This window comes from Panthera leo, chromosome E3 (assembly GCF_018350215.1).
Source record: "Panthera leo isolate Ple1 chromosome E3, P.leo_Ple1_pat1.1, whole genome shotgun sequence".
Classification (NCBI taxonomy): domain Eukaryota; kingdom Metazoa; phylum Chordata; class Mammalia; order Carnivora; family Felidae; genus Panthera; species Panthera leo.
Window position 1 is genome coordinate 24,505,662 of NC_056694.1, and position 27,891 is coordinate 24,533,552.

The window sequence follows — 27,891 nt, forward strand, 5'->3', positions numbered from 1 at the left end:
CATATTGCCTGAACGTGAGCTCCCTCTTCTGGCTCAGAAATTAAGCGCTTTCTTTAGGAAACACTTCTGATCCATTTGTTTTTTTTTTTAAGGGTTTCAAATGGGGCTTGAAGCTCCAGCACCTAAACAGGGGCATAGCATATGTATAGGACCTTGAGTCTCCTCCCGCGTTTTGGAAACTTGAACAATGCCTACAGCCAGCCTTGTCATTTCTGCTTTTTTGGGTAACATTTATTTATTTATTTATTTATTTATTTATTTATTTATTTATTTATTTTAATTTTTTTTTTAACGTTTTATTTATTTTTGAGACAGGGAGAGACAGAGCATGAACAGGGGAGGGTCAGAGAGAGGGAGACACAGAATCTGAAACAGGCTCCAGGCTCTGAGCTGTCAGCACAGAGCCCGACACGGGGCTTGAACTCACGGACCGCGAGATCATGACCTGAGCCGAAGTCGGACGCTTAACCGACTGAACCACCCAGGCGCCCCAATTTTTATTTATTTTTGAGAGAGAAAGAGAGAAAGGCAGACAGAGAGAGGGAGACCCAGAATCCAAAGCATGCTTCAGGCTCCCAGCTGTCAGCACAGAGCCCAACGCAGGGCTCGAACCCACGAACTGTGAGATCATGACCTGAGCTGAAGTTGGAGCTTAACCGACTGAGCCACCCAGGTGCCCCATGTCATTTCTGCTTTAACAACAAAGCAGGGAGAGATGAACAAACAGTGCCTGACCTAGCAGGCTGGTGATGGGCTAGTCACCAGCCAGCCCTGAGACCTCTGGCAAACTGTTGGCCCAGTTTCCTCTTCTGCCAGCTGATGAGTATGGCATGAAGTTGGAACAGAGTGACCTTGCAAAACTGTTGTGAAAGGTCAAAAATAGTAATCGATGTGAAAGGTCTTTGAAAACCTGAAATGTTTGTTTCACAAACATGAAGGTGTTTTCCTGATGCCATTACTGTAACTGGCTGCTGTAGCACAGACCTGGCCAACTCCAGTCTCTGATCCCAGATGAACTGTGCCTTGCTTGGCCTAATGCTCTTAATTCTCATTATTTGTCTACATCAAGATTTCTCAACCTTGGCACCAACATTTGGGCCCAGATAATCTTTTTGTAAGGAGGTGTCATATGCACTGTAGGATGGTTAGCAGCATCCCTGGCCTCAACCCACCAGATGCCAGTCTCACCCCCTCTTCCAAACACACACACAGTCATCACAATCAAAAATGCCTCCAGATGCTGCCAGACGGGAACAGGCTATAGATCCAGACTTCTTGATCTTTGTAGTCAATGGAAAATGTTGTTCAGGGGCTTCTATGTATAAGGTTATAGGCTACCCAAAGTGAATAGACAGACTTTGTTTCCATCCCCAGAGCACTGGTGGAGAGGAGGCACGTAAGCAGGGTGGGAGGAAGGACAAATGCAAGAGAATAGCACCAAACAAGAGACAATTTCGTTGAGCAAGGGTATAATTGTTCCACTGTGTTGTAGCACTTTTATAATCTAGAGATCACTTGCCTCCACCTCCCAAAGATTCTGGGTGGGTAGCATTCTCACTACAGACTGAGGAAGTCAACACACAGAGAGGTTGTCACTTGTTCACCATGCCTGGTCCACAAGGGCTGTACATATAAAGACAGTGCACACAGCAAGACATGACTTCAATTTAAGCTGGACTATGGAAGGTGGAAATGTTTCAAAAAGGGAGGTTTGGAAAGGGGATGCCCAACACCATTGATTTTCAACTTTTCTGCCACACACATAATGGATAGTATCCACCCTAACGACACACCCAAGAGGCACACCAAATTTGTATGTAATCCCTACCCCCTTCCTTTCCTTCAGGAAGGCAAAGAAAGCACTTTAATAATTCGTAATTGTCACAGCTCTTACCAATCACTCAGTGTGTGTGTGTGTGTGTGTGTGTGTGTGTGTGTGCACGCACGTGCGTGCACGCATAATTTAATCACTCAGGATATGTGTATGCATGCACGCACAGGGGTTCTGGGGGATGCCATGGCATAGGTAAGGTTACTCTCAAATCCTACGTCCTCTCTCTAGCTCCACCTTTTCTCTCCTGCTCAAGGAAGCACAGCAGAACCTCATGAAAGTACCGTTAGTCATTCTCAACCTTCTTGGGACAACTCACACCTGATCTGCCTTTGCCAGAATGCCGCAACTTCTGGGCTCAATCTCCCTTTTTTTTCTCTCTTTTCCAACTTCTATTTAAATTCTAGTTAGTTAACATACAGTGCAATATCGGTTGCAGGAGTAGAATTCAGGGATTCATCACTTACCTATGACACCCTGTTCTACACGGAGCAGACTGCAGAAGCTGCACACAAGTGGTAGTTGAAATGGTTACTTCAATGGGGACAATTTTAGGGGAAGCCAATCACTCACATTCCGTTTCATGAAACCGGCGATCTCTGGAGTTCAGTGACACGGCAGCAAAGGATGTGGGTACGGTCGCAGACGGCATCTATTAGGGCATGGGTCCAAATTTCAGAAGGCCTCAAAGGCAGGTTGGAGGAGTGGATATTGAACAGTACACGGGTTACACAGGTGGGTTTTGTAGTCAGGCAGACTGGGCTTGAATCCCACTTGTTTCTGTGTGCCCTTAAAACAGTTTAACCACTCAGTCTTTTGGCTTCTTCATCTCTAAAATGGGTGGTAGTGAGGATGGACTGAAAACGTGTATTGATTTGTAGAGGTTTCAAGATTGCACCCAACATGTGGCAAAAACAAACAGAGACATACTTATAAATTAACATTCTGGCTGTATAAAGTCACAGCTTTCATGCTCTGAGGGCAAATTACCTTTCCAAATGAGCCACACATTGAACTATATCTAAAAAGCAGGCACCTTTTGAATAATGGGTGAGTCCTAACATTCCTCCAAGCTTGGCTAACAATAGGCCTCTTACACGTTCCTGTTGCACTGTTTTAAATGATGGTGCACTGTGCATTTTGACAACTGTGCCTTATGGGCCCGTTCTATGGCAGGCACTCTGCTAGGTTCTGTACGTTATTTTACTTTGTTTGATTGGCAAAGGCCTTGGGCTCCAGGCAATATTATGGGGAGCCTGAATTGCAAAGCTATGATTAGATGCCACGTTTCTTGGCAGAATTATTGAGTCAGTTCTGCTCTAAACCTTAGTTTCATTTCTAAACTCCAGAGGCTGATGCATACAAAAAATGAGAAGCCAGCAGGGGCAGCTTGTGATGGGTCTCACTCAAGTGTAGTGGGAAAGCACCTTGTACTTGCAGAGTTTGAAGTAAGGATGTTTATATAATCGGAAATGTGTTTTAAAATGATCTCTTGGCTACTCCTAAGAGACCATCTCATAAGATGTCTGTGTAAAGCTCTCAGCACTGAAAATACTCCCAAACATTATATCCTCAGCCCAGACGTACACTCTAAGCCAACAGTCTACTTGATTCATCCTATTGGTGTTAAAGGCATATCTGACTTAATATAAGCAAAGCAGATTTTGAATATTCACCCAGTCCCCACCTCAGAAAAATAGTGTCTTTGTCTACCCACCAGCTCAAGTTAAAAAAATTTAGGTGCCATCCTTATGCCCCCCTTTCCTTCATCACCCACATGCAATCTACCACCAGATGCGGCTCTCCAAGGGAGGGAGGTCTCCATTACCTCCATCCCAGTGTGGTGCCACAACCATCCTCTGCTCTGGGCCTCTGGAGACCTAAATGGCTTTCAGCTCCCAACCCAGTGCCTATAGAGTGATCTTTTAACATCCAAGTCTATGTCCCTCTAAACTTTATGGTCTTCCCTTTACTCATTGGTGTAAATTTCTTACCATATGGACCACTGCACGATGGACTCCTATCTCTTTCATCTACCCTTTGCTTACCAGGCCCAGCCACACTGACATTTCGATTTTTCCAGTCTCTGGGCCTTTGTGTCCCTGTGCCTTCTGCTGGGAACACACAGCCCCAGCTCATGGCATGGCAGTAACTTCTCATTCTTTGGTTCAGAGAAGAAATCCCTGCTTGCTGTGACTAAACTGGCCTCCCACAGTTATTTATCACCCTTTACTTTCTTTGATATGCTTGTCACAATCTAATACTTTGTCTGCTTGTTGTAGCAGGTAGACTCTAAGGTAGAGCCCATGATCCCAACCTGTGGTACACATGCCTTTGTGCGATCCCATCCTTTCAAGTGTGGTTGGGACCTGTGATTGCTTCTAACCCACAGAATACAGTGAAAGTGACAAGATGTACGTGATTACGCTACATAAGAATGTAATGTCTGCCTTGCTAAGAGACTCTCTCTCTCAGTGGCTTTGAAGACGCAAGCTGCCAGGTGTGAAGTTCCATATAGATTGCAGGGAACTGGATGCTGCCAGTGACCATGTGGGCTTGGATGTGGATCCTTCCCCAGGTGAGCCTCAAATGAGAACCTAGCCCTGGCAACACTGTGTTTGTAGTCTTTCAAAGGACCCAGCTGAACCAGGACTCCTAACACACTGAAAATGTGAGTTAACATATGCTCTTTTAAGTCTATAGTTTGTGGTAAACTGCTATACAGCAACATTTAATACACTTGTTAAACAACTCCTGTGTTAGAAAGTGAACTTCAGGACTGGGGACCTTTTCATTTTTCCATTACTGAAGCCTCAGAACCCAGCTGGGTAGATACCATAGACAGAAAATAGCAGACCCTTGCATGAAGAAAAGAAACATTTAATAAATACCAACTGTTAATACTGGCAAGAAAGGGCACCTCTTGTTCTCAAGTAGAGGTAAAACCACCTTTAGGGACAGGCATGACAGTCAAGGGATTCAGAAGTTTCCAGATGAAGGCCTTTATGCCCTATCACAAGTAGCAGGCTTATTATTTTAGTTTGTCTGCCCAGTAAATATTTCCTCTCCTTCTCATATTCCTTTGGGAGTATGCACACCATCCTATGTGAAACCAGTGGACCTGACCTAAACCATCCCTGGTTCCCATGAACCTATGTCCCAGCCCTGCCCTATCAGCAGAGTCTAACATCCTGGCCACTGTGATTGGTTCAGGGTTGCTCACATGACCCAAGTCTGTCCAATCAGAGCCAAGCCCAGAACATCTGCTTGTACTGTCAGAAAAGAGCAGCTTTCTTACCAGTGCAGAGTGCTGACTGTAAGGTTGATGTAAAGCCAGAGTTGCTGGGACCCCAGGTAAGGAGGGCCTGACTGGAAAAGGAGCTCACAAGGAGGAAAGTAGGGCTGAGGGATGAAGGGAGAGAGATGCCTCAAAGCACCACTGGATCCGGCAGTACCTGAAAATCTAACCCCTGGCTTTTTAGTTGAGTGAAATGAACTTCCCCCTTCTGCGCCCCACTTTTTAAAGCCACTTTGGGTGGAGTGTCTATCACAAACCCTATTACCTGGGATCTGACATGAAATCAACAGAGAAGGAATAAGCAGGTATGATGTCTTGGGGGTGAAATAAAGAGTTAAGAAGCTCGTCTAGATAAATATTTAATAAAATGCCACAGCAGACCACTGAAGTAGAAATCCCATGGGATTTTAAAAGTTTGTGTAATCCTTTAGCATTGCCATAGGACTTTTTACAGATGTGGCTTAACAAGTTCCTTAAAACAATACAAAAGTGTCAAGTGCAAGTATTTTAGAAATTAACAGCACTTAACAGTACTCAACGTGGGAACTAAGCCTTTAGACTTTTTCAAAAGTGCCCTTGGCCATAAAGTTAACTTTGGACTGTATTTTCCAGCTTTGTCTGAGAGGCCATAATTACCAAATTTTGCTAGTTTTTCTGATACAAAGCTAATAAGGCAGAAGAATTTGTTCTGTTTTCTATCACTTTTGCCACCTCGTTTCAAGGAAGTGAAGAAATAAACAGCTTCCTCATTTCAGAAAGAAAGAAAAAAAGAAAGGAAGCAAGGAAGGAAGGGGAGGGAGGGAAGGAAGATAGAAGAAAAAAAAAGAAACCATAGTTGCTCCAGTTGGACCCTTGGACACAAGATTGGAGTCTTTGGGGTCAAGCTGCTGGCTGTAAGGAGTGGGGCCAAAGTCAAGACCGCACACTGGAGAGGAGTGAAAGGTGGGAGGAGCTGCCAAGCCACTGCAATTTTCAGCTAATTCTCACGTGAGGGTGGGTCAGCCAACAGAACCACAGGGACTCAAGAGCAACTGATCACCAAGTGGCCTCAAGTTGCCCCCGCAGGATCCTACAAATAAGAGAAAAGGCTAGAGGACACATACAGGGAGTGTTTGACCACCCAGCCCCCTTCTGAGTCAATCCTAAGGGTTGAGTATGATCCACAGACTTCGAGAAGTGCTTGCAAAAAGCTCTGGCTCCGCTCAGCCGATCATTCCTGGTAGAGCCCCTCTAAGTCTGCGGACTTCATAGCAAGCTGACAGTCGCCACCGGAGTTTTGTTGTGTTAACAGTCTGTTTGGTAACAAGAGGAAATGGTTAGCCCTACGGCCTCTTTATTTGTTTATTTTTTATTTTTTGAAATGTTTATTTTTGAGAGAGAGAGACAGAGCATGAGTAGGGCAGGGGCAGAGAGAGAGACACACACAGAATGTAAAGCAGGCTCCAGGCTCTGAGCTGTCAGCACAGAGCCCGACGCGGGACTAAAACTCACCAACAGTGAGATCATGACCTGAGCTGAAATTGGATGCTTTAACCGACTAAACCACCCAGCCACCCCATGTTTATTTATTTTTTAATGCTTATTTATTTTTGAGAAAGGAAGAGAGAGATAGAACATGAGTGGGGGAGGGGCAGAGACAGAGGGAGACAGAAAATCTGAAGCAAGTTCCAGGCTCTGAGCTGTCAGCACAGAGCCCCATGCGGGACTCAAACTCAGAAACTGTGAGATCATGACCTGAGCTGAAGTTGGATGCTTAACTGACTAAACCACTTGCCACCCCATGTTTATTTGTTTTTTTTTTTTTAATTTAATTTAATTTTATTTTTTTAACGTTTATTTATTTTTGAGACAGAGAGAGACAGAGCATGAACGGGGGAGGGGCAGAGAGAGAGGGAGACACAGAATTGGAAGCAGGCTTCAGGCTCTGAGCCATCAGCCCAGAGCCCAACGCGGGGCTTGAACTCACGGACCGCGAGATCGTGACCTGAGCTGAAGTCGGACGCTCAATCAACTGAGCCACCCAGGCGCCCCTGTTTATTTGTTTTTTAATGCTTATTTATTTTTGTGAGAGACAGAGAGAAAGAGAGAGAAAGAGAAAGAGAGAAAGAGAGAAAGAGAGAGAGAGAGAGAGAGAGAGAGAGAGAGAGAACATGGGTGGGGGAGGGGCAGAGAGAGAGGGAGGCACAGAATCTGAAGCAGGCTCCAGGCTCTGAGCTGTCAGCACAGAGCCTGATGCGGGGCTTGAACCTATGACCCATGGGATCATGACCTGAGCCAAAGTCAGAGGCTTAACCAACTGAGCTACCCAGGCATAGGGCCTCTTTAAAGAGCTTTAATGCTGAGCATGCACAAAACTGAATACAGGACTTTCTTTGTTGGTTTGTTTTTAGCTGCTTCTTGAAACACCAGATTTGAGGCTTTACCATTTACAGATGGAAATTGAGGGCACAAGAGGTTAAAATGACTGAGTTAGGGGTAGGGATTATGGCCCTTCCCCCTATTCTAATTTGGACACTGCATTTTCTCAGTGTATTGTTCACATTCTCGCAATAATCCAGTGATTGTTGGAGTAGCCCTATTTTACCAGTGAAAGAAAACTGAGAACAGAGAAGTTAAGCAGCTTGTTCAAGATCACACAGCTAAAAAATGGCAGAGCTGGGATTGAGACCCATATCTTCTGATTCCAATTAATCCGCTGTTTCTTGACATCTTCAACAGAAGAGAGGTAGGGGGCAAAAAGGAAGACAAATAGGTCTTTTTTAGCCCCTGTGATGGCAAGTTTCTGAGGGGAGTGAGAGTGGAGATAGCATTATCGATATTAAGTGCATCTATAGGTTATCTTTGAATTTCAAATACCTTTGCCAACATGGACACCCCAGTGCAGAAAACTGTGGCATACACCAGAGTTTGGCTGACCAACACAGCTGAGAAAACAGCACTCCATCTCACAGCCTCCTTGCCAGCTTAGAACAGCCAACTGACACAATTCTAGCCAAGGAAGTCAGCTTGGGCAGGATGGGGAGAGGTCCTAGGAAAAACCGCACTTACTTGATAAAAATGGTCAGACTCAAGTGGTGAGGGAGGTCTCATTTTTCTTTTTCTCCCTTCATCCTGCCTTGAATGTTCTTGGTGTAGCCAGAGCCACAACAGCTTTCTTGTGGCCATGAGGTCACAAACCAATGGGCTAAGCATGGCAACACCAAAAGACATAAGGTGGCTGGTATGTAGATGACACCATGCAGTTAATCCATTTTCTTAAGGACATCTTACAGTTTTATTCCCTTTTTTCTTTTTCAAAAATTTTAGCTGCATATTATCTTTTGTTTTAAGGTCAAGATCCCATTTGCATCATGGAATAAAGTGAACAGTTCCTCTTTCTTCCCCCCTATGCTTTGGAACATTCAGTAAGAGGTTTCTTGAGTTTAAGAATTCACTAGTGCAAGGGTTTTCAGGTGACAACTATTTTCATAGTAATATAATATGCTCAATGCCTTTGTTGCTCTCATTCTCCACAAAGGAACAGTGGAGTGTTTTTTTTAAGCTTATTTTTGAGAAAGAGAGAGAAAGCATAAGTGGGGAAGAGGCAGAAAGAAAGGGAGACAGAGGATCCAAAGGGGGCTCTGTGCTGACAGCAGAGAGCTCGATGCGGGGCTTGAACTCATAAACCGCGAGATCATGATCTGAGCCTAAATCAGAAGCTTGACTGACTGAGCCACTCAAGTGCCCCAACAGTGGAGTTTTCACAGTATATGTGGAACATCTGCATGACTCCATGAACCAATATTCTCCAAATGAGCAATGCATGAAGTTAAAAAACACGCACCATAGAAGATCTAATAAAAGTGCAAGACAGACCAGTAGATTTTAATATAATGAACTACAAAAAGTCACATTTCAGTTAACCTTTGAGAAACTACCACGTATTGAGTTTTCGTGTACTATCAAAGAACATCCACAGTCATCTGAAAAAGCTTTTCCTCTCTTTGTCAGTCACACATTTGTGAGGCGGGGTCTGCAAAACCCAGCTGACCTCTATTAAGGAGACCTTAAAGATCTTTGTAACATGTAAAACAATGCCACTTACTCATTTCATTTTGTAATGGGAAAATGTTACTTATAAAGATGTTATTTACATCAACTGGTAAAACTGCTCTTTTTAAAGGAATAAACATTTTTTGAATTTGTTAATTTCTACTGCAGTAATTATTGGTACATTTAAACCACATGAACAAAAACTTGGGGAGATTCAGTAGTTTTAAGAAGGTAAAATGGGTCATTTTAAGAAGGTAAAAAGCTTGAGAACCACTGCCCTAATGAAAACAATCAGTCCAGGGGTCTTGGTTGGGAGAAGAGGGCTGTAAGGAGATAAAGGAGAAATCTTGGGTATCTTTTTTTGTTTGTTTTTGAGAGAGAGAGAGAGAGAGACAGAGTGCGAGCAGAGGAGGAGTAGAGAGAGGGGGGCACAGAATCCAAAGCAAGCTCCAGGCTCCGAGCTGTCAGCACAGAGCCTGACATGGGGCTCGAACCCACAACACTGAGATCATGACCTGGGCCAAAGTTGGATGCTCAACTGACTGAGCCACCCAGGCGTCCCTCTTGGATATCTTTTTACTCTCTTTGTTGACAAGTAGGTGGTATTCAGGTTTTGCTACTTCCTGCGGTATAGCAGAGCAGGGTTCAGAGGTGGGGAGAAATTTTGGCTCAGAAACATCAGCTTTAATAAGCCAAATTTTGGCTAATATTTTTCCTTTTATCTCCTTTGAGACTGATAGTCATCAAAACAATTTAGAGAAGCTGAATGTAACTCCAGGGACATCAACCAGGCAAGCCTATGACAACTACCCCTGAGGTATTTTAAATTATACCTACTTCACATTTTATTTTCCAACATGAGTAACAAGAGGATAACACTTTGGTAAGAAGTTCAAGGGCTAGTCTATAGAAAAATAAAATTCAGGATGTAGGTTCTTTTAGGGCAAGGGTTGGCAAATCCCTTGGGCCTTGCCCAAGGGGTTGGGCATCCCTTGCTGCCTGTTTTTGTAAATAAAGTTTTATTGGAACACAGCCATGCTCAATTGTTTTCTTATTGCCTACATTGTTTTTTGGTTACAACAGCACAGGTGAGGAGTTACAACAGAGACCACGTGGTCTGCAAAGCCTAAAATAAAGTATTATCATCTGGCCCCTTACAGACATTGTTTGCTGACTCCTGTTTTGGAGTCACTTTGGAATCTTGGTTAAAAAGCTTCAGAGTTAAGTGATTTGTATTTAAGTCCCTTCTCTGCCACACTTTGCTTTGGGACTTGGCTTCATTTAGTTGTCATAGACTGGAGCTAGTACCTGCCTCACAGGGTGGTTGTGAGGATTATATGAACTAAGGCCTGGAAAGCGCATAACAGAGTCCCAGGCACAGAGCAAGTGCTTGATGGGTAGCTGCTGTCATCAATTAAGCAAGAGCTTAAATGAAGCATAATGGACAGCCCACTTGGGACTTAGATTCTAAATTCATCAAGGAGAATGGATAGAAATCAAGTATTAAAAAAAAAATCATCTCTAGGGGCTCCTGGGTGGCTCAGTCAGTTAAGCGTCTGACTCTTGATTTCAGCTCAGGTCATGATCTCATGGTTATGGGATCAAGCCCTGCACAGTACAGAGCCTGCTTGGGATTCTCTCTCTCCCTTTCTGCCCCTTCTGTGCTCTCACACACTCTCTCTCAAAATAAATTTAAAAAACATTAAAAAAAAAATCTCTGAAAATCCCTTAGGAGGGCAGTCCATTATAGACAAACATACTGTCTTACACTAATCTCAGTATGTCTGGTTTTCCCTCTAGCATTTAAATACATCACTGTTCCTTCAGTGAAGGCCCAGATGAAGTGTAGCTGGCATTTAGGAGCCATAATGTAGGAACATAATCCATGTAATCAAACACAAGATAACACACTCAGTATGGTGAGATACATACACACACACACACACACACACACACACACAGTCTGAAGAGCAAAGGGAATGAAGACAGACTTTGGGAACAGCAGATTTGTGGCCCCCTGCATCATCCTGAGGTACATGCATGCTGAGTATTTCCGGTTGCCCCCCGCAAAAACCCTTAATTTGAATTTTTGTAAATTTAATGGTATCTTTTAAAAGGAATCAGTAACAATTACTTCAGAGTTGCCATGACAACAAAATGAGTAATTGTGTGTGGTGGTTGTTTGAAACTCCATTGTAAATTCCCATGTGATGTCTGATGTATATGGAAACCTATAAGGAACACCTGCCTCTCACCATTTTACTAACCAAATAGGGTTAAGGTATTATTTGTGAAAATCCCCCAAATGGTAAAGATTAAATTATTGCACTGACATGTATTTACCTGGGAGAAAACCAGTAGTTGACAAGGCTGGAGACCATCACGTAGGACACCATGATTGTCCCTGACATGACGAGTGACACAAAGCTCAAGCCACAGAGGACACAAAGCAGTGAGAGGCCACCCACAGAGATGACCAGTCCTAGAAGAAAGCATAGTTAGGAGAAGCATTCAGCTAAAACAGATTGAAAGCTACCAGACCCAAGGCCACTGTGCTTATGACAGTTAACTCAGACTTTTTAAGTGAGATTTCCCATAAAGATCCAGGTTTCCAGCATCACTTTATAAGAAGGTAATCTAGGGGCACCTGGGTGGCTCAGTAGGTTTAGTGTCCGACTTCGGCTCAGGTCATGATCTCACAGTTTGTGAGTTTGAGCCCCGGGTCGGGCTCTGTGCTAACAGTTGAGAGCCTAGAGACTGCTTCGGATTCCGTGTCTCCCTCTCTCTCTCTGCCCCTCACCTGCTTGCTCGCTCGCTCTTTCTCTCTCTCTCAAAAGTAAATAAAACATTAAAAAAAGATTAAAAAAAAAAAAGGAGGTAGTCTAACCACCCAAGTGGGCATCACTGCAAGGCAAATACCCTTTTCCTTGCCTTGGGAGTGGTCAAATAACTCAGGACTCCATCCTCATGGCTACAGTGATATAATTTCAGGGACGGACCTTGCAAAGGAAGGAAATCAGACAATATAAATGGATGTGCTGCCTTTTTACAAAGATTTGCAAAATCCTGGATCCGTGTTTTTCCAAGTGTGGCCAACAACCACTATATCAGAATCAGATGCATCAGGAAGGCTTGTAAAATTTCGGATTTTTGGACCCTACTCCAGAACTACTAACGATCTCTGGATGAAGCCTAGAAGTCTGTATCTTCAAAAACACAAGTAAGACTTAAACACACTCAAGTTCCAGACTACTGTTCTAAAGGCTTTATATATGCTGTTCCTCCTGTTTAGAAAGTCTTTACTTCCCCAAAGGAAACAAGAGTTGTTACAGATCTGTAAATCCTGTCCTCTGTTAAACTTTGCATGATACACCAAAATGCAGTGGTTCTCTTCCCCTCCTTAAATTTACTTTTGCTACAGTACTCATTCATTCCTCCACTCATTCATTCATCCGTCTCTCTATCCGTCAATATTTAGTGAACAGCTACTCTGCCAGGCTGTATTTTGCTCTTCTGCCTATGATGCTCACTTTCTCCTTTGAATATAAATTGCCTTATCCACAGTTCCCCGGGCAGGGAAACAACTCTGCGTGATCTTAACCCTGGGAAGTCGTAGGATAAATCAGAGGTGATTGCCTGACCCAATGGCAACCACCTCTTTGGCCAGTATTTTGTGATTTGTGATCTGATATGAAAAGGCAAACTGAGCTGGTCAGATCTGCCTTCTCAGTAATTTTATCTTAGCAACAAAAGGAGAAGTTGACAGCTGGCAGTGTGACTTCAGGAGGAAAGGTGGGGAAGAGGAAACATTACTACCTAGCAAGGTACCTGGCATGCAACGGATATTCAGTAACTAGTTGTGAAATAGACTGTTACTATTCATGTAGAAGCTACTAGGTGCCATGGGCTGAGCTAAATACTTTATGGAACTATGAGTTTCAATCCTTACAATAATGCTTTGAGACAGTTATTATATCATCCCCATTCTACATATGAGGAGTTTGAGGTTCAGAGAGGATAAATAACTTGTCCAAAATTGTGTTGGTGGAAGTAGGATTCTTTTTAAAAAAAAAAAAATTTTTTTTAACGTTTATTTATTTTTGAGACACAGAGAGAGAGAGCATGAACAGGGGAGGGTCAGAGAAAGAGGGAGACACAGAATCTGAAACAGGCTCCAGGCTCTGAGCTGTCAGCACAGAGCCCGACGCAGGGCTTGAACTCACGGACCACGAGATCATGACCTGAGCTGAAGTCGGACGCTTAACCGACTGAGCCACCCAGGCGCCCCTGTGGAGGTAGGATTCTAATGTGGACTCCAGAGTCCATCTTTTAACTACTCTGACAATCTGCCTTGGTCATTCTGATTTTTTCAATAAGAGGAAACTTTTTTTTTTTTTTTTTTTTTTAATTTTTTTTTTCCAACGTTTTTTATTTATTTTTGGGACAGAGAGAGACAGAGCATGAACGGGGGAGGGGCAGAGAGAGAGAGGGAGACACAGAATCGGAAACAGGCTCCAGGCTCCGAGCCATCAGCCCAGCGCCTGACGCGGGGCTCAGAGCCTGACGCGGGGCTCGAACTCATGGACCGTGAGATCGTGACCTGGCTGAAGTCGGACGCTTAACCGACTGCGCCACCCAGGCGCCCCTAAGAGGAAACTTTGATATCAGTGGCAGGTGCCAAATAAATACTGTGCTCCCATTTGAATCATTTTCCAAGGGGGTGAATAGATGAGCAGGATACCTTCCAGTAAAATGACTCCCACAAGAGCAGCCAGGGAGGTAAGCACCACAAGGAGCAGGAAGAATCCAACAGGAATGGCCGACACAGCAACAAACACCAGCATAGTGAGGGCCAGAAAAGGATGCCTGTCCAGGTACTGACCCACCGGAGACTTCATAAAGGCAACCACCTGCAGGGAAAGGAGAAAGAGCCAGGATTAAACGCTACGTCTGACCCCCAGGTTGATGGACACACCTGAGCTGCAGGAAGTATATAAGCAAAGGCCATGAAGTTGGATGGCTCATAAGTAATGTAACAAGTCAGCAACACTAACAATTTTCCCAAGACATGAGTCACCCTGGCAACAGCTTAAGGTAGCTATAGGCAGATGGCAGGTTTGAGGGTCATAAGACTTTAAGTCTTATGAAAGTAGGAAAGACCTGGTCATGGCTCTACCGCTTAACACACACCCTCTCAGAAGAGGCCCTCAGCATGTGTACACATGGATGTAAAGTACACACCATTTGTCTCCTACTTCACAGCTGAAGTTTCATAGTTGAGGCCACTGAGGCACAGAGAGGTTAAGTCCTAGCTACTTGGCATCACCTGGGAGCTTGTTAAAAATGCAACATCTCAAGCCCTCCCCCAGATCTGCTAAATCAGATGATTTTTTTTTAATGTTTATTTTTTAGAGAGAGAGAGCGAGAGAGAGAGAGAGAGAGAGAGAGAGAATGAGCAGATGAGGGCAGAGAGAGAGGGAGATAGAGGATCCAAAGTGGGTTCTGCGCTGACAGCAGAAAGCCTGATGCAGAGCTTGAACTCAGGAACCGTGAGATCATGACCTGAGGTGAAGCTGGATCCCTAAACGATTGGGCCACCCAGGCGCCCCCATACCCCAGATGTTGATTTTTAATGAGATCCCAGGTGACTTGTACGCACATTAAAGTCTGAGAACCAATGGCATTTGCCTAGAGTCACGCGGTTTCCAAGTGGCAAAATCTAGGCATCCAAAGCTGAATCTCTTCATTCTGAATGTCTAATGCGTGCAATGGTTTCACCTTGTTAGGAAAAAATGCTTTTATGTCATCAACTTGGATACCACAGTCAGGACATAGTCCGATGACACCTGCAAGCTTATGCTGTGTGTTAATAAACAAGCTAACTTCCTTCACTAGGCAAAAGGGTTTTTTTTTGGATCTGGCTCAATGGGGAAGGGCCGCTTTAATAGAGAACTGGCCCTAGACAACCCCACAAGGATGGGCTTCGCCCCTCTTCTTAAGCCCCATGCTGTCTCTTCACTACTGACATGTTGGTTCCAGTTCCCTTACAATGTTCCATCAAGAACTTTTCCCCATCAAAACTGGTCCTTCCCAGGTCTCATTCCTCAGTGCCTTACAGGCCAGCAGCTGAAATGAAGAGGAAATTCAAGCTACAGTGATCATGGATGCCACTACACAAAACACATGTACCTCTTAATGACTCCAATAGTGGGGATCTGGAGGCAAGCTAGAAGGCAATAGGGTTTTGCAGTTGAAGTTGATAGTGATCAAAATACAGTGCTCATGCTGCTTAACCAGAAAAGGCTGTTGTTCCAAGAAGCCACTGCCCTTGGTCTTGGGGCTTCAGCACTGCCTCCTTAGAACTCTCCAGGCATGAACAACTTCACTTCCTGTGAGGCCACAAAAATGGCACAATGCCCACTAGCTATACTGCCTCTAGCTCCTCCTGAGAAAAGCTACCAGATTTGGCTATTCAACTTCTCTAGCCAGAGGTGACTATAGTAGGAATGCGAGCTCACATAATCAGAACCCAATGAGATTCTCCTGTTAAGTCAGCTGAAGGTGAGAGAACGGGTCACGGGAGTGGGGCTGGTCCCTGGATCTGTCTTAAGTCCTGATTGTTTCCAGCTGTAGTCCACATATATTCTTATTAACTCCTCCAACCACCCAAGGCATCATCTGACAGACTGAACTGTTCTCTCTGACCCTTATAATCAAGAGACCCAGTAACCACAGTGGCGAGATGAGGCTGGAACACCTGAATGCCAGGCTCATGAGTTTACACCTAGACCATCCAGCACAGTAGCCCCATGTGGCCACTGCAGACTTGAAATATGGCTGATGAACTAGGTTTTTAACTTAGTTTAACTCAAATTTAAAAATGGATATATGCTTCAGTCACAGGAATATTTTTAATTACATTTCAAATAGGTCAGGTAGGTTTCAAATAAATTTTCAAATGTAAATTTCATGAAATCTGAAGAGATCAAGTATTTTCTTTTTTTTTTAATGTTTATTTATTTTTGACAGAGAGAGACAGAGCATGAACAGGGGAGGGGCAGAGAGAGAGGAAGACACAGAATCCGAAGCAGGCTCCAGGCTCTGAGCTGTCAGCACAGAGCCTGATGCGGGGCTCGAACTCACAGGGCGTGAGATCATGACCTGAGTCGAAGTCGGACGCTCAACTGACTGAGCCACACAGGCGCCCCGAGATCAAGTATTTTCAATGGATATTTAGTACCTGAATTGAGATGTGCACTAAGTATATTAAAAAATGTAGACTGGGGTGGCTGGGTGGCTCAGTCAGTTGAGTGTCAACTCTTGGTTCCAGCTCAGGTCAGGTCAGGATCTCATGGCTGTGGGATCCAGCCCTGAGTCAGGCTCCACGCTAAGCGTGGAGCCTGCTTGAGATCTCTCCCTCTCCCTCTCCCTCTCCCTCTCCCTCTCCCTCTCCCTCTCCCTCTCTCTCCTCCTCCTCCTCTGCCCCCCTTCCTTGCTCACGCTGGCTCTCTAAAATAAAAAAATAAACCTAAAAAAATGTAGACTATCTCGTCACTAATTTTTTATATTATTACATATTGAAATGATATTGTTTTGGATATTTTGGGTTATATAAAATATATTATTGAAAGTAATTTCACATTTCTTTTCATGCTTTTTAATAGGACTACTAGCAAATTTAAAACTCTATACACACATTGCACAGTACTTCCACTGTAAAGCACTTGTTTAAACTTTATCTAGAAAAAAAACAGGAGGCAAACTGCTGGCATTTGAGCAGGACTATGACATCATGAAAGCACTAATTTAAGATATATGAACCTGGCAGTCATGTGCAAAAGGCAATTATGAGAATTCGCCTGAAATCAGGCAAGAGACACTGATGGGCAAATCTAGGCTGATGGCAATATGAAAGTGGAATGACAAAAGAAAAATCAATAGGACTTGGGGACAGTTTGGCCTGGGGATCCAAAAGGAGAAAAGTAGGACTATTCTTCCAGACCCTAAGAGAATCTATTTTTTTCTTAGCCTCTTCTGAGTCTGGGCCCTGTAACCAACAAACAGAATCATTCAGATATGCAGAGAGACCATTTTAAGATGCAGTTAAGCCCAGCAATTGTCTTCCCCTAAGAAGTACGGCCCTACTTAGGCCAGTCTGTCATAGAAGAGGAGGATATGATTCAGTTACACCTAATAATAATAGAGGGGCAGCTGACTCGGTTGAGCATCCAACTCTTGATTTCAGCTCAAGTCATGATCTCAGGATTGTGGGATCAAGCCCTGCAACAGGGTCCTGCTGAGCCTGCTTAGGATACTCTCTCTCTCCCTCTGCCCCTCTCCCCCACTCACTCTCTCTCTAAAATAAAAAAAGGAAATAAAAAAAATAATAGAGAACATTGATTAAACACTCAGGCACCAAGCACGGTTTTAAGTGCTTTCAATGTATTTCCTCATTTATTTTCCCCTAAGACACTCACAGGCAGGTAAGGAGGAACTTTATTTAAATCCAGGGAATTGGAACATAGCAATTAACTTCTCATTCTCATGGCAATAGAGGGGGATACAATGGGAGGATGGAAAGTGGGACAGCTTATTATTCAGTAACATGAACTGCAATTTTCCATCCCTATCCTGGAAGCAGGCACATGTCATCCAACCTGGATTTTACAGGGAGGGTGCTGTGCTGAAGAACTCAGGAATGCCAGGCTGGGACAGACTAGCACTGTTATGTGCCAGGCTCTGTGCCACAGCTTTTCTAAACAGCTTCTGAGATCACCTCACAACAAACCAATGAGCCTAGCATTGCTTATTTTAGAGAAGAGGTGATGGAGATTCAAAGACCCTAAGCAACTTGCCCAAGGTCAAAGGAAATTTATTTTAAACTGCACACAATTTATTTTAAACCTGCCTGAGTATGGCAGGTTCCAAAGTAAGGGTGATGTGGCCAGTATTTAAGGACATGAAGGCTCCATATGGAACTGTTTAGGAGACAGGCCAATTCCCTGGTGTCAGAATGCAAAAGACAATCAGTGTCCCTTGCTACCAGAGAGAAGGAGGACAAAGGCATCGGATTATTTAAAACCACTGGTAAAGTGCTGGTATCCAAAATCTATAAAGAACTCACCAAACTCCACACCTGAAAACCAAATAATCCAGTGAAGAAATGGGCAGAAAACATGAATAGACACTTCTCTAAAGAAGGCATCCCGATGGCCAACAGGCACATGAAAAGATGCTCAACGTCACTCCTTATCAGGGAAATACAAATCAAAACCACACTCAGATATCACCTCACGCCAGTCAGAGTGGCCAAAATGAACAAATCAGGAGACTATAGATGCTGGAGAGGATGTGGAGAAACGGGAACCCTCTTGCACTGTTGGTGGGAATGCAAACTGGTGCAGCCGCTCTGGAAAACAGTGTGGAGATTCCTCCAAAAATTAAAAATAGATCTACCCTATAACCCAGCAATAGCACTGCTAGGAATTTACCCAAGGGATACAGGAGTGCTGATGCATAGGGGCACTTGTACCCCAATGTTTACAGCAGCACTTTCAACAATAGCCAAATTATGGAAAGAGCCTAAAAGTCCATTAACTGATGAATGGATAAAGAAATTGTGGTTTATATACACAATGGAATACTACTTGGCAATGAGAAAGAATGAAATATGGCCTTTTGTAGCAATGTGGATGGAACTGGAGAGTGTTATGCTAAGTGAAATAGGTCATACAGAGAAAGACAGGTACCACATGTTTTCACTCATATGTGAGATCTTGAGAAACTTAACAGAAGACCAAGGGGGAGGGGAAGGAAAAAATAAAGTTAGAGAGGGAGGGAGCCAAACCATAAGAGACTCTTAAAAACTGAGAATAAACTGAGGGTTGATGGGGGGTGGGAGGGAGGGGAAAGTGGGTGATGGGCATTGAGGAGGGCACCTGTTGGGATGAGCACTGGGTGTTGTATGGAAACCAATTTGACAATAAATTTCATATTAAAAATTAATAAATAAATAAAACCAGTGGTAAAGACAACTCCAAGGTGCTGGGTAACAGTTTCTCCCAGACCGCGGTCCCTGGGTGCCCACTGGTACGTGATTCAGAGGTTAGTTCAAAAACATCCCTCGTGGGCCAGCATGGGAGCAAAACTAGTTAGTCATAGGTAATCCACAAGTGAAAATGCCATCAGGGGGCATCTGCCCAGCCCATGTTCCTTCTCTCTTCCCACCTCTCTGAACACCGTCCCTTCCCACAATAGGGGTAGGCCCCTGGAGCCATGTTTCTCTCCACGAAATGAGAAGCCCCTGCCCAGCTGTCACCCACCTGGCCACAGGTGACTTGGTCAAGCCTGATCCTAGGAATCAGACATTCCCAGAGAAGGCTCCTAAAGGGCTTCAGGGAGGGAGATATAGGGAGTTGAAGGTACCAGCCTGGGGAGTCACACTGGCGCATGTGAATGGAAGAGTCAAGAAAGCCAGGCTGTAGAGAGAGGAGAATGAAGGTGATGCACAAGGAAAAACGGTAACTGGAAGCAACATGAGCAACATGGCCCAAGAGAAGGTGTTGAGAGTTACCTCTAACCCCTGTTAGAGTTACCTCTAACCCCTGGCAGTGACCTGTCAGATCCTGATTCACTTCCCACCCTTGGCTTCTAAGATAGCCTCCCATTTCCAAAGTCCCAGCATGCCTCACTACTCGTTTGCTTAAGCTATTTTGAGCAGGTTTCTGACTCTCTCAGCCTAAGACAACAAAGACTTGACATTCCAGAGGCTTCCTAGAAGAAATGATGGGAGTTGTTTCACAAATACTCTGTGTAGAAGCCAATCTATTCTTTTCTGGAATTTAAAGGGCTGATTAACTCTGAGGAAAGGCTAAAACTTATTTGGGAGAAATAAATCATCTAAATATGCTCCAAACAAGTAGATGTTTCTGTAAATTATGCTTATGTCAATCTGATGGAAGGTTCTGTAATACCTTTTTTTACATTTTTGTTTTTTGTTGGTAATTTCACCATTCAAAATGGCAGAAATACTGTCTAGTGTTCTTAAGTGTAAGAAGGCTGTGATGTGCCTTAAGAGAAAATACTTTGTTCAGGCAAGATTTCTAGTGCTATTGGCCATGAGTTTAATGTTAACGAATGAACAATATATATATAAGTAACCTTCAAACAAAAATACACATGCAATAGTTTATGTATTTATCAATCAATGAGTATGTTGTGATCATACATTTGCCAGAGCCTAATCCTGTAGTTCCCCTGGAGAAATTGCGAATTCATTGTTTGAGGTGACCTCATAGAACTTAACTAACACATTTAATGAGAATCAAATGCACATGGAGATGAGCACAAGGACCTTTCCTACTAAGCTAACTTTTAGTAACAAGAGTCTCATCCTGCTGACTAGAAAGCTGCTTGGCCAATTTAAAAATAGCTTGGTAAATCCACCAAGAGGGCCAGAGGCATTTTGGGATGAGTCCAGGAAAGATCGCTAGAGTATATTGCTCTAGACTGCAAAGTGGTAGCTCTTCAAATAGACCCTAGGGGAATTGTACTGTCTAATACAAAAAACAGATCACAAACTAGTTCATTTCATTACATATATGTATGTACCTTATGGGTATACTGCATGGGAAAAAAAAAAGTCTGGAGGGAAATACAACACAATGTTAATATTATCTCTGAGAGCTGTTATTTTTTTTCCTGACAAAATGCTGAGTGACACATAGAAGAAGGCAAGAAAGATAAAAATTCAAGAAAGCAGAATGCACCATCTCAAGTCCCATTGCCATTGAATGGGTACTGAACATCTGAAAAGTGGCTAATTCAAATGGAGATGTGCCATTAAGTGTAAAATACACACTGGAGTTTGAAGACTTACTACAAAATAATGTAGAAAGTTTCAATGACTTTTTTCATTAATAATTTTTTATAATGATTACATATTGAAATATTTAGATATATTAGACTAAATACATCAAAATTAATTTCACCTACTTTTTACTTTTTAAATGTGGCTACTAGAAAATTGTAAATTACATATGTGGCTCCTATCATACTTCTATTGGACACTGGGTTTCTAGTGGAAAACTGGACTCAAATCTTAAAGTAGGCTTTAGCCCCTCAGTCTCAGGATAACAGGGCAAAATTAACAACAAAACAAAACAGGAAGGTATCTGTGGCAAAGACTGAGAGCTACCCTCTATATCTAAAGAACTGCATTTACCCCTAGGGGAGACCTGCAACTAAATTTTGGTCTATGAGATATAATTGGAAGTGCTGCCTGTGTGTGACTTCTAGGAAGGCCCTTTAAATTAGAAGTGGCTTGCAAGTCTTTCTCCCCTTCCCTCCTCCATCCCATAGCCTGAAATGTGAATACAGTGGCTGATACTTTAGCAGCCATCTTGGACAATGAGTTTGAAGATCACAATTTAGGCATGTCAGAGTGGTGAATTAGAAAGATTCCTGACCTACTCCAAATTTCTTCTACCTCAGAGAGAAATAACCTTCTATGCTGTTTAAGCTGGTGTTATTTTGGGATTTTTCCATTACATATCCTGATTGGAAACTGACCTTTGAGTTATTCTGGATAGACTCAATCAGCAAAGACAGCTTCCTCTGCAGTTCCTGCAAGTCCTTTGAGGTACTTGGGAGGTCTTCTTTTGCCATCCTGAAACCCACTTCAGTCTCTTTACGGGTTAATTCTTCTATCTGTAAGCTGTCCGGGGCAGGGTGCAGTCGAATCTCTCATGTCACCCTGTCTCTTGCTGTCACTGGTGAAACAAGAAATAACTTAAACCATTAGTAGTATTCACCTAGCCAGTTCAACAAAAGCTTCTACTATCCTCACGCATTGATGGTAGGTGTGCAGGTGGAGGGTAGCTTGGCCGTATGTATCAAAATTTCTAAGTGCACACACCTTCTTCCAACAATTCATTTTCCAGAATCTGAAGGAGATAATCAAATAGGTATATCAAAACATACAAAAAGGATGTGCAGTGCAATCGTATTTATAGTATGTAATAAGCAGCAAAACATTGGAAAGAAGCTAACTGTAAGAAATTGGTTAAATAATGACAAATTCATAAAATGGAGTATTCGTTACTTGTTAAAATGATAATGTGGAGGGGTGCCTGGGTGGTTTAGTCGGTTAAATGTGTGAATCTTGCTTTTGGCTCAGGTCATGATCTCACAATTTGTGAGATCCATTCCTGCATCTGGCTCTGTATTGTCAGCACAAAGCCTGCTTGGGATTCTCTCTCCCTCTCTCCCTACCCCTCTCCACCCCCTTCAAAATAAACAAATAAGCATTTTAAATAATGATAATATGGACATTTAGTGATATGAAAATACACCCATGGTAATAAGTAAAAAAAAAATTACAAGATATCCCATACTGTTACATAAACCTTAGTATTTTACGTCTATATTCCATAGTAAAATAAAAGACCTAGAAGGATATGTATCATATAATACCAAAATATTAATTATATTATCTCTGGGGGCTTACGTTTATTTTTTTTAGCCTGACAAACTGCTGCAAAGAAAGGTGAAAGGTGAAACACTATTTTAAGTCCCATTGCCTTTTCCCCCCAGAAAGCTTTTCTTAAGCAATGATGGTGGTCAATTTCTTTATTCACTACCCACATTAACAGGTTGGCTCCCAATTACACAGCATCATAAATCATTCTCTATTTACTTGTAAATCTCCTAACACGAGGTGCCTCAAGGGGAAACCTAGCTACAATATACTCCCTGACTCAACAGCCTTTAATTTCCAGGACTGTCCTAATCACATATAACTTATAAAACCAATTTGTTCAATTAGATATCTATTTTTTTAACCCTTACTGGATTTTCATACAAAAAACATACTGTTCTTATTTTGTATTTTCCGAAACTGTAGGGCTGAACACAATTTCTTCCTTACAAATGACCTCTTGCTACTGATAGTAAAAAAGCCTCAACGATCCTGTCACAGTGGCCAAAATTAACTGAGTGATGCCCACATTTGTTTACCATATTGACTATACCACATGGTAATTATGTGAGTTAAGGGGGGAGGGGTTACTTACTAATACCACTAGGGCCTAGAATGAAAATTAAAGTCCATATTAATTACCCCAGCTAGAGTGCTTCTGCTACAACCCCGTTTGTGAAACAGGAACGCTTTGCACAGTAAAGGACTAACCCCTCTACAGCCATATTCTGTCTTTGAAGCTGCTACTCGCACAGATTTTGGATTTGGGATGTTCCCAGGACTCAGCTCCCCTAATCTCATCTCTGCAGCGGGCAGAAACAAGCCCAGCTCCCCTTACTGGTCTCCAGAGGCCTTAGGGAACCCAAGGGCTACCCAGACCGGTTAGGGAAGTCCGATGGGAACCAGCGTGGGTAGAAGGCCGTGGGCCATTGCGGTGAAATACATCCACCGGCTTCCAATCCCCAGACTGCCTAATCACTCACTCTACGGAGGGGTCTCCCCAGGCACTTAGAAGTTTCCAAACCGAAGGCGGCAATCTCTCAACCCTGCTCAGCCCATAAATTACCTGCCTTCTCCGCCTTCCCGGCTGACCAAAGAGATCACTAACCAACCTTCCCGTCCCCCTCCCCCAGCCATGGCTCTTCCACTCCCGCCCCTCCCGGGGCTAACGGCCACCCGGAGCGTTCCAGCTAGAAGGGAAAAGGGGCGCATCTCTTTTTGCGGAAAAGGAATGCGGGGCGCCTCGGGCCTACCCAGGCCGCTTCACCCATCAGCTTCCAAGTCTCTCAGCCTTCGAAGCCGCGAGGGGGAGGAGGCGCCCTGCTTCTAGGGATCCATGGGCATTGGGGGAAGTGGCAGGGATGCAGGTGGAGAGGGTGGTCCGCCTACGAGAGAGCACGGAAGCTGAGAAAGGGAAGTTCAGGGGCGAGTGGAGTACTCTTGTCATTAATTTGGGGGAAAAGAATACACCTTTGTTACTTGGAGCTCCCCTCTCTGCAGTGACAAGGGAGAGGGTCCCTCGGTAGAGAGGAGGGACCCCTTGAGAAGGAGGGCGCCCATTTTCATTAATCCTGCGGAAAGGGTTTAGAGACTCCCCAGCCAGGTTTCCCCAAGGGGCAGGGTCTCGGGGGTGGGATGGGACTGGCAAGCCTGTTATCAAATCTAGTGGTGGATGTGAGGGTGTGTGTGCACTCCGAGCCCGTTTTAAGGCTTCGAAGGGGTAAGACGTCCCTTTTCACTACACAGCGGACAGGGGACCACACCGCAAGGCACCCACTGCCTTCTCATTTGCCCTTCCCCGCGAGGGGGTCTAGCCAGCCCAGGCATGCTGTATCCTACCACCCAAGCTTCGAGCTCTCACCAAGGCTCGGCGGCTACACTTACCGGTGTCTGCGACCGGAGCTGAGGGAGATGGGAAGAGGGGGAAAGGTAAAGGAGGAGGAGGAAGGAAGGTTCTTCGGCACTGGCGGGAGCTGCAGCCGGCTTCCTGCCCAGTCCCGGCCTGCCACAGCCCTGCGCCGCGTCCCGCCCCTTCTCCGCCCTCGCCCCGCCCCTTCCCCCGCCCCTCGGTTGCCGACGTCTACCCCAACTTCGCTCTGCTCGGCTCTTCCCGCCTGCTGCCGGAGGGAGCCGGAGCCAGCAAAGGCGCGCCCTGGCCTCGCGCACCACGCTCCGTCGAGCGCGCTCTCTGCCTCAGCGTTTTGGAGCCATCCCAACAGGCCCTGAGAGCTTTACAGATGAGGAAACTGAGGCCCAAAAGGAATTGCCCGTCCCCCACCCTTGGCTTGAGGTGAGAGTGCCCATGCCACCGCCAACACAGGTGGGCTGGCCTCTGAGCACGGGTTTGTGTAGAGTCTTAGGGCTTCCCCTGCCTAAATGCCTACACCTGTACCAACTCTTCTGGAAGCATTCCTGGAGTTCAGGACACCCAACAATGAGGTATGGCCTTTACTGGAAGGTGTTAGCCATTACTTTTCATGCAGAAGTCACGAACCCGCGAGATCCTTAAAGATGGGTTCAGCTATTATCTCTTTTTTTTTATGGATGAAAAAGTCTAAACCTAAGTCCCTCAGTTCTGCATCAGAGCCAGACACGTTCCCTGGCCCCAAACCCATAGAGCAGGGTTTCTCAATGGCAGCAATATTGACTTAGTAGGTGGGAAAATTCTGTATTAAGGGGCTGTGAATTGTAGAATGTTTAGCAGCATTCCTGGCCTCTACCCACTAGATGCCAGTAGTAATCCCTTTCCTCCCAGTTGTGACAACCAAAAAATGTCCCCAAACATTGCCACAGGTTCTGTGAGGGGGCACAATCGTCCCCAGCTGAGACCCACTGCGGTTGAGGGTTGAGTGTATCCGTAAACACCATGGCTGGGGGAGGGGGATCCCAACAGTTCTGGGCTCTGATCTCATGGCTTACTGTGTGACCTTGGTGAGTTACCTCTCTAAGCCTGGGCTTTGTAAAATGATAGGCCCGTGCGTTGGCCTGCTACTACATAGTTTTCAGGCACTTTCCATCCAGGGACCTATGTTGACCTACCTTTCTTCTGTGACCTGGATGACAGTCACAGGGTTTTAGTGAGGACATGTGCAATAATAGCTATAAAGAAGTTAATACCTATCTGGAGTATAAAAGAGCCTCAAAAAGATTGGATGGCACAGTCTTTTACCAACTAATGTTTCTAGAAATAAACAGGCTGGTGGATAAAGACATAAGCTTGGGGTTAGTAAGAATAAAAAGAAGCTAAAGGGGGCGCCTTGGTGGCTCAGTTGGTTAAGCAGGTCATGATCTCATATCATAATTTGTAAGTCTGAGCCCCACATCAGGTTCTGCACTGACAGCGCTGGGCCTGCTTGGATTCTCTCTCCCCCTCTCTCTCTCTGCCCCTCCCCTGCTCACTCTCTCTCTCTTTCTCTCTCAAAGTAAATAAACTTAAAAAAAAAAAAAGCTAAGGAATCCTGCTCTACCTCCACAACGGCCAAGAAAAGAGAAGCTAATGGTGGGGATAAGTGTCCCTAAATTCTTAAGTTTCAGGCAATCTTGTGTGGCTTCATGCACTTTGATTTGCTGCAGTATGATGGGTGCCCCATCTAAGAAAAGGTTGTGGGTTTTTTTCCTTTAGAACAAAACATTACAACCATCATTCTTATTTCCTTTCGGAAGTTCAACTGGGTCCTCCGTGGGATTGTTCAAGAGTGCCATCTAGGGGCGTCTTTGTGAATCCTTTACTTCCCCCTCCTCCACCTCTGTCATTGTAGGGACAGCCAGGTTTTGTTTTATCCTTGTGCTTTGGCTGCCTTCTGCACCATGTTATGTATACTCTGATGACTAGGATCTTAGCTCTCTCCATAGCATCAGGACTTGGCTCATGATGACCATTGATGGGTCAATAAGATATATCCATATGCAGCCTCTTCTATGCTTTTCAGAGATTACTTACTCTGGGTGAGCAACCATTTCAGGTCTTAGAAAAGATCTGCCAGGAGCCCTGGGCTCTGAATAAGAAATGTCTGAAAATTTCCTCACAACACATTGAGATCCTAAGCTGTTTATATCACAGAGATGGGGACAAACCAGACTCTAACTGACCTCTTCTCCCTGTATTGCCAGATTTAGCAAATAAAAATCCAGGACACCCAGTTCAGAGTGAATTTCAAGTGAACAACAGATAACTTTTTAACATAATTATGTCCCAAATACCAAATGGGATAAACTTAGGCTAAAAAAATTATTTGTTGTTTATCTGAAATTCTAATTTTACTGGGCATCCTGTGTTATATCTGGCAACCCTGTGTACTTAGAGTTGAGGGATTGAGGGATTTGAAGCCTGCATCCCTCTTGGGACTTATCAGACAGAAGATTAAGTCAGACAATTCTGGTGCAGATGAGGTGGCTGGGGAGTGTGTTGGGGGGAGATGGCATTTTCATTCTCCTTAGTAGATATTTTATTTATTTTTTTTTAATTTTTAAATGTTTATTTTTGATAGAGAGAGAAACAGCATGAGCAGGGGAGAGACAGAGAGAGAGGGAGACACACAATCTGAAGCAGGCTCCAGGCTCTGAGCTGGCAGCACAGTGTCTGACCTGGGGCTCAAACTCAGGAACTGAACCGTGAGATCATGACCTGAGCCATGACACTTAACCGACTGAGCTACCCAGGTGCCCTATTTATTTATTTTCTACGTAACAGACCACACGTAGGTTTTTGGTTAAAGCTAGGGAACAGATTCCATAGTCAGGTTCAAGTCCCAACTTTGCCACCAACCTAGCTGAGTGATTTAACCTGCCTGTGTCTGTTTCCTCAGCCATAACACTTGGGATAATAATTGTATTTATTTTCTGGGTTGTTGAGAAGATTTGGAAAGATGATGCTTAGCACAGTGCTAGCAGATAGTATAGCTCAATACATGGAAGTCATAATCATTGTTTTGATGTTTTTGAACACAGGTAGACTTAGAGTTCACTAACTTTCAGATGGAAGCATGTCTCCTCCTCACCCACAGGGTCATGGGGCTCATTAGCACCATACCAGTCTCTTTCTACTGTTTCACTTTGTTGGGCTACAGCCGCTGGTTTTTGTGTGACATTGGGTTTCATGCCCCATTATAGGATGCCTGGTAATAACCCCATTTCTGTCTAAACCAAAGTTTCAAACCCTGTCACTAGTTCATTTATTCCAGATACTATTTGAAATTGTATATATTGTGTTATCTAAATGTCGTGTCTGTCCAGAAGATGGGGGCCCCCAGTTGT

At 44.2% G+C, this 27,891-nt stretch overlaps 2 protein-coding genes across 7 annotated transcripts in view; one reads left to right on the forward strand and one right to left on the reverse strand.

Annotated features, from left to right (window-relative positions):
* Window positions 1-642: 642 nt before the first annotated feature.
* LDAF1 (lipid droplet assembly factor 1) lies at window positions 643-24,652 on the reverse strand. Of its 5 annotated transcripts, none has more exons than XM_042921132.1 (5): window positions 23,705-23,812; window positions 21,732-21,931; window positions 13,903-14,071; window positions 11,505-11,643; window positions 643-2,483 (listed from the first exon to the last, which is right to left on the reverse strand). In XM_042921132.1, the coding sequence occupies exons 2-5, from the start codon at window positions 21,825-21,827 to the stop codon at window positions 2,438-2,440; spliced, it is 450 nt and encodes a 149-aa protein (XP_042777066.1). In that variant the 5' UTR covers window positions 21,828-21,931; window positions 23,705-23,812; the 3' UTR covers window positions 643-2,437. The 5 variants fall into 5 exon arrangements, with proteins under 5 accessions (XP_042777066.1, XP_042777063.1, XP_042777065.1 ...); XM_042921129.1 differs by lacking the exons at window positions 643-2,483; window positions 23,705-23,812 and adding exons at window positions 4,696-6,421; window positions 24,523-24,652; XM_042921131.1 differs by lacking the exons at window positions 643-2,483; window positions 23,705-23,812 and adding exons at window positions 4,696-6,421; window positions 24,523-24,652 and having other exon boundaries at window positions 21,732-21,950.
* Window positions 24,653-24,771: 119 nt separating this feature from the next.
* Window positions 24,772-27,891, forward strand: part of DNAH3 (dynein axonemal heavy chain 3) — a 168,115-nt gene continuing 164,995 nt past the window's right edge. For both annotated transcript variants that reach the window (XM_042921633.1, XM_042921636.1), the window contains exon 1: window positions 24,772-25,077. The gene's annotated coding sequence lies outside the window, so the exon portion shown is untranslated. The remainder of the gene's footprint in view (window positions 25,078-27,891) is intronic.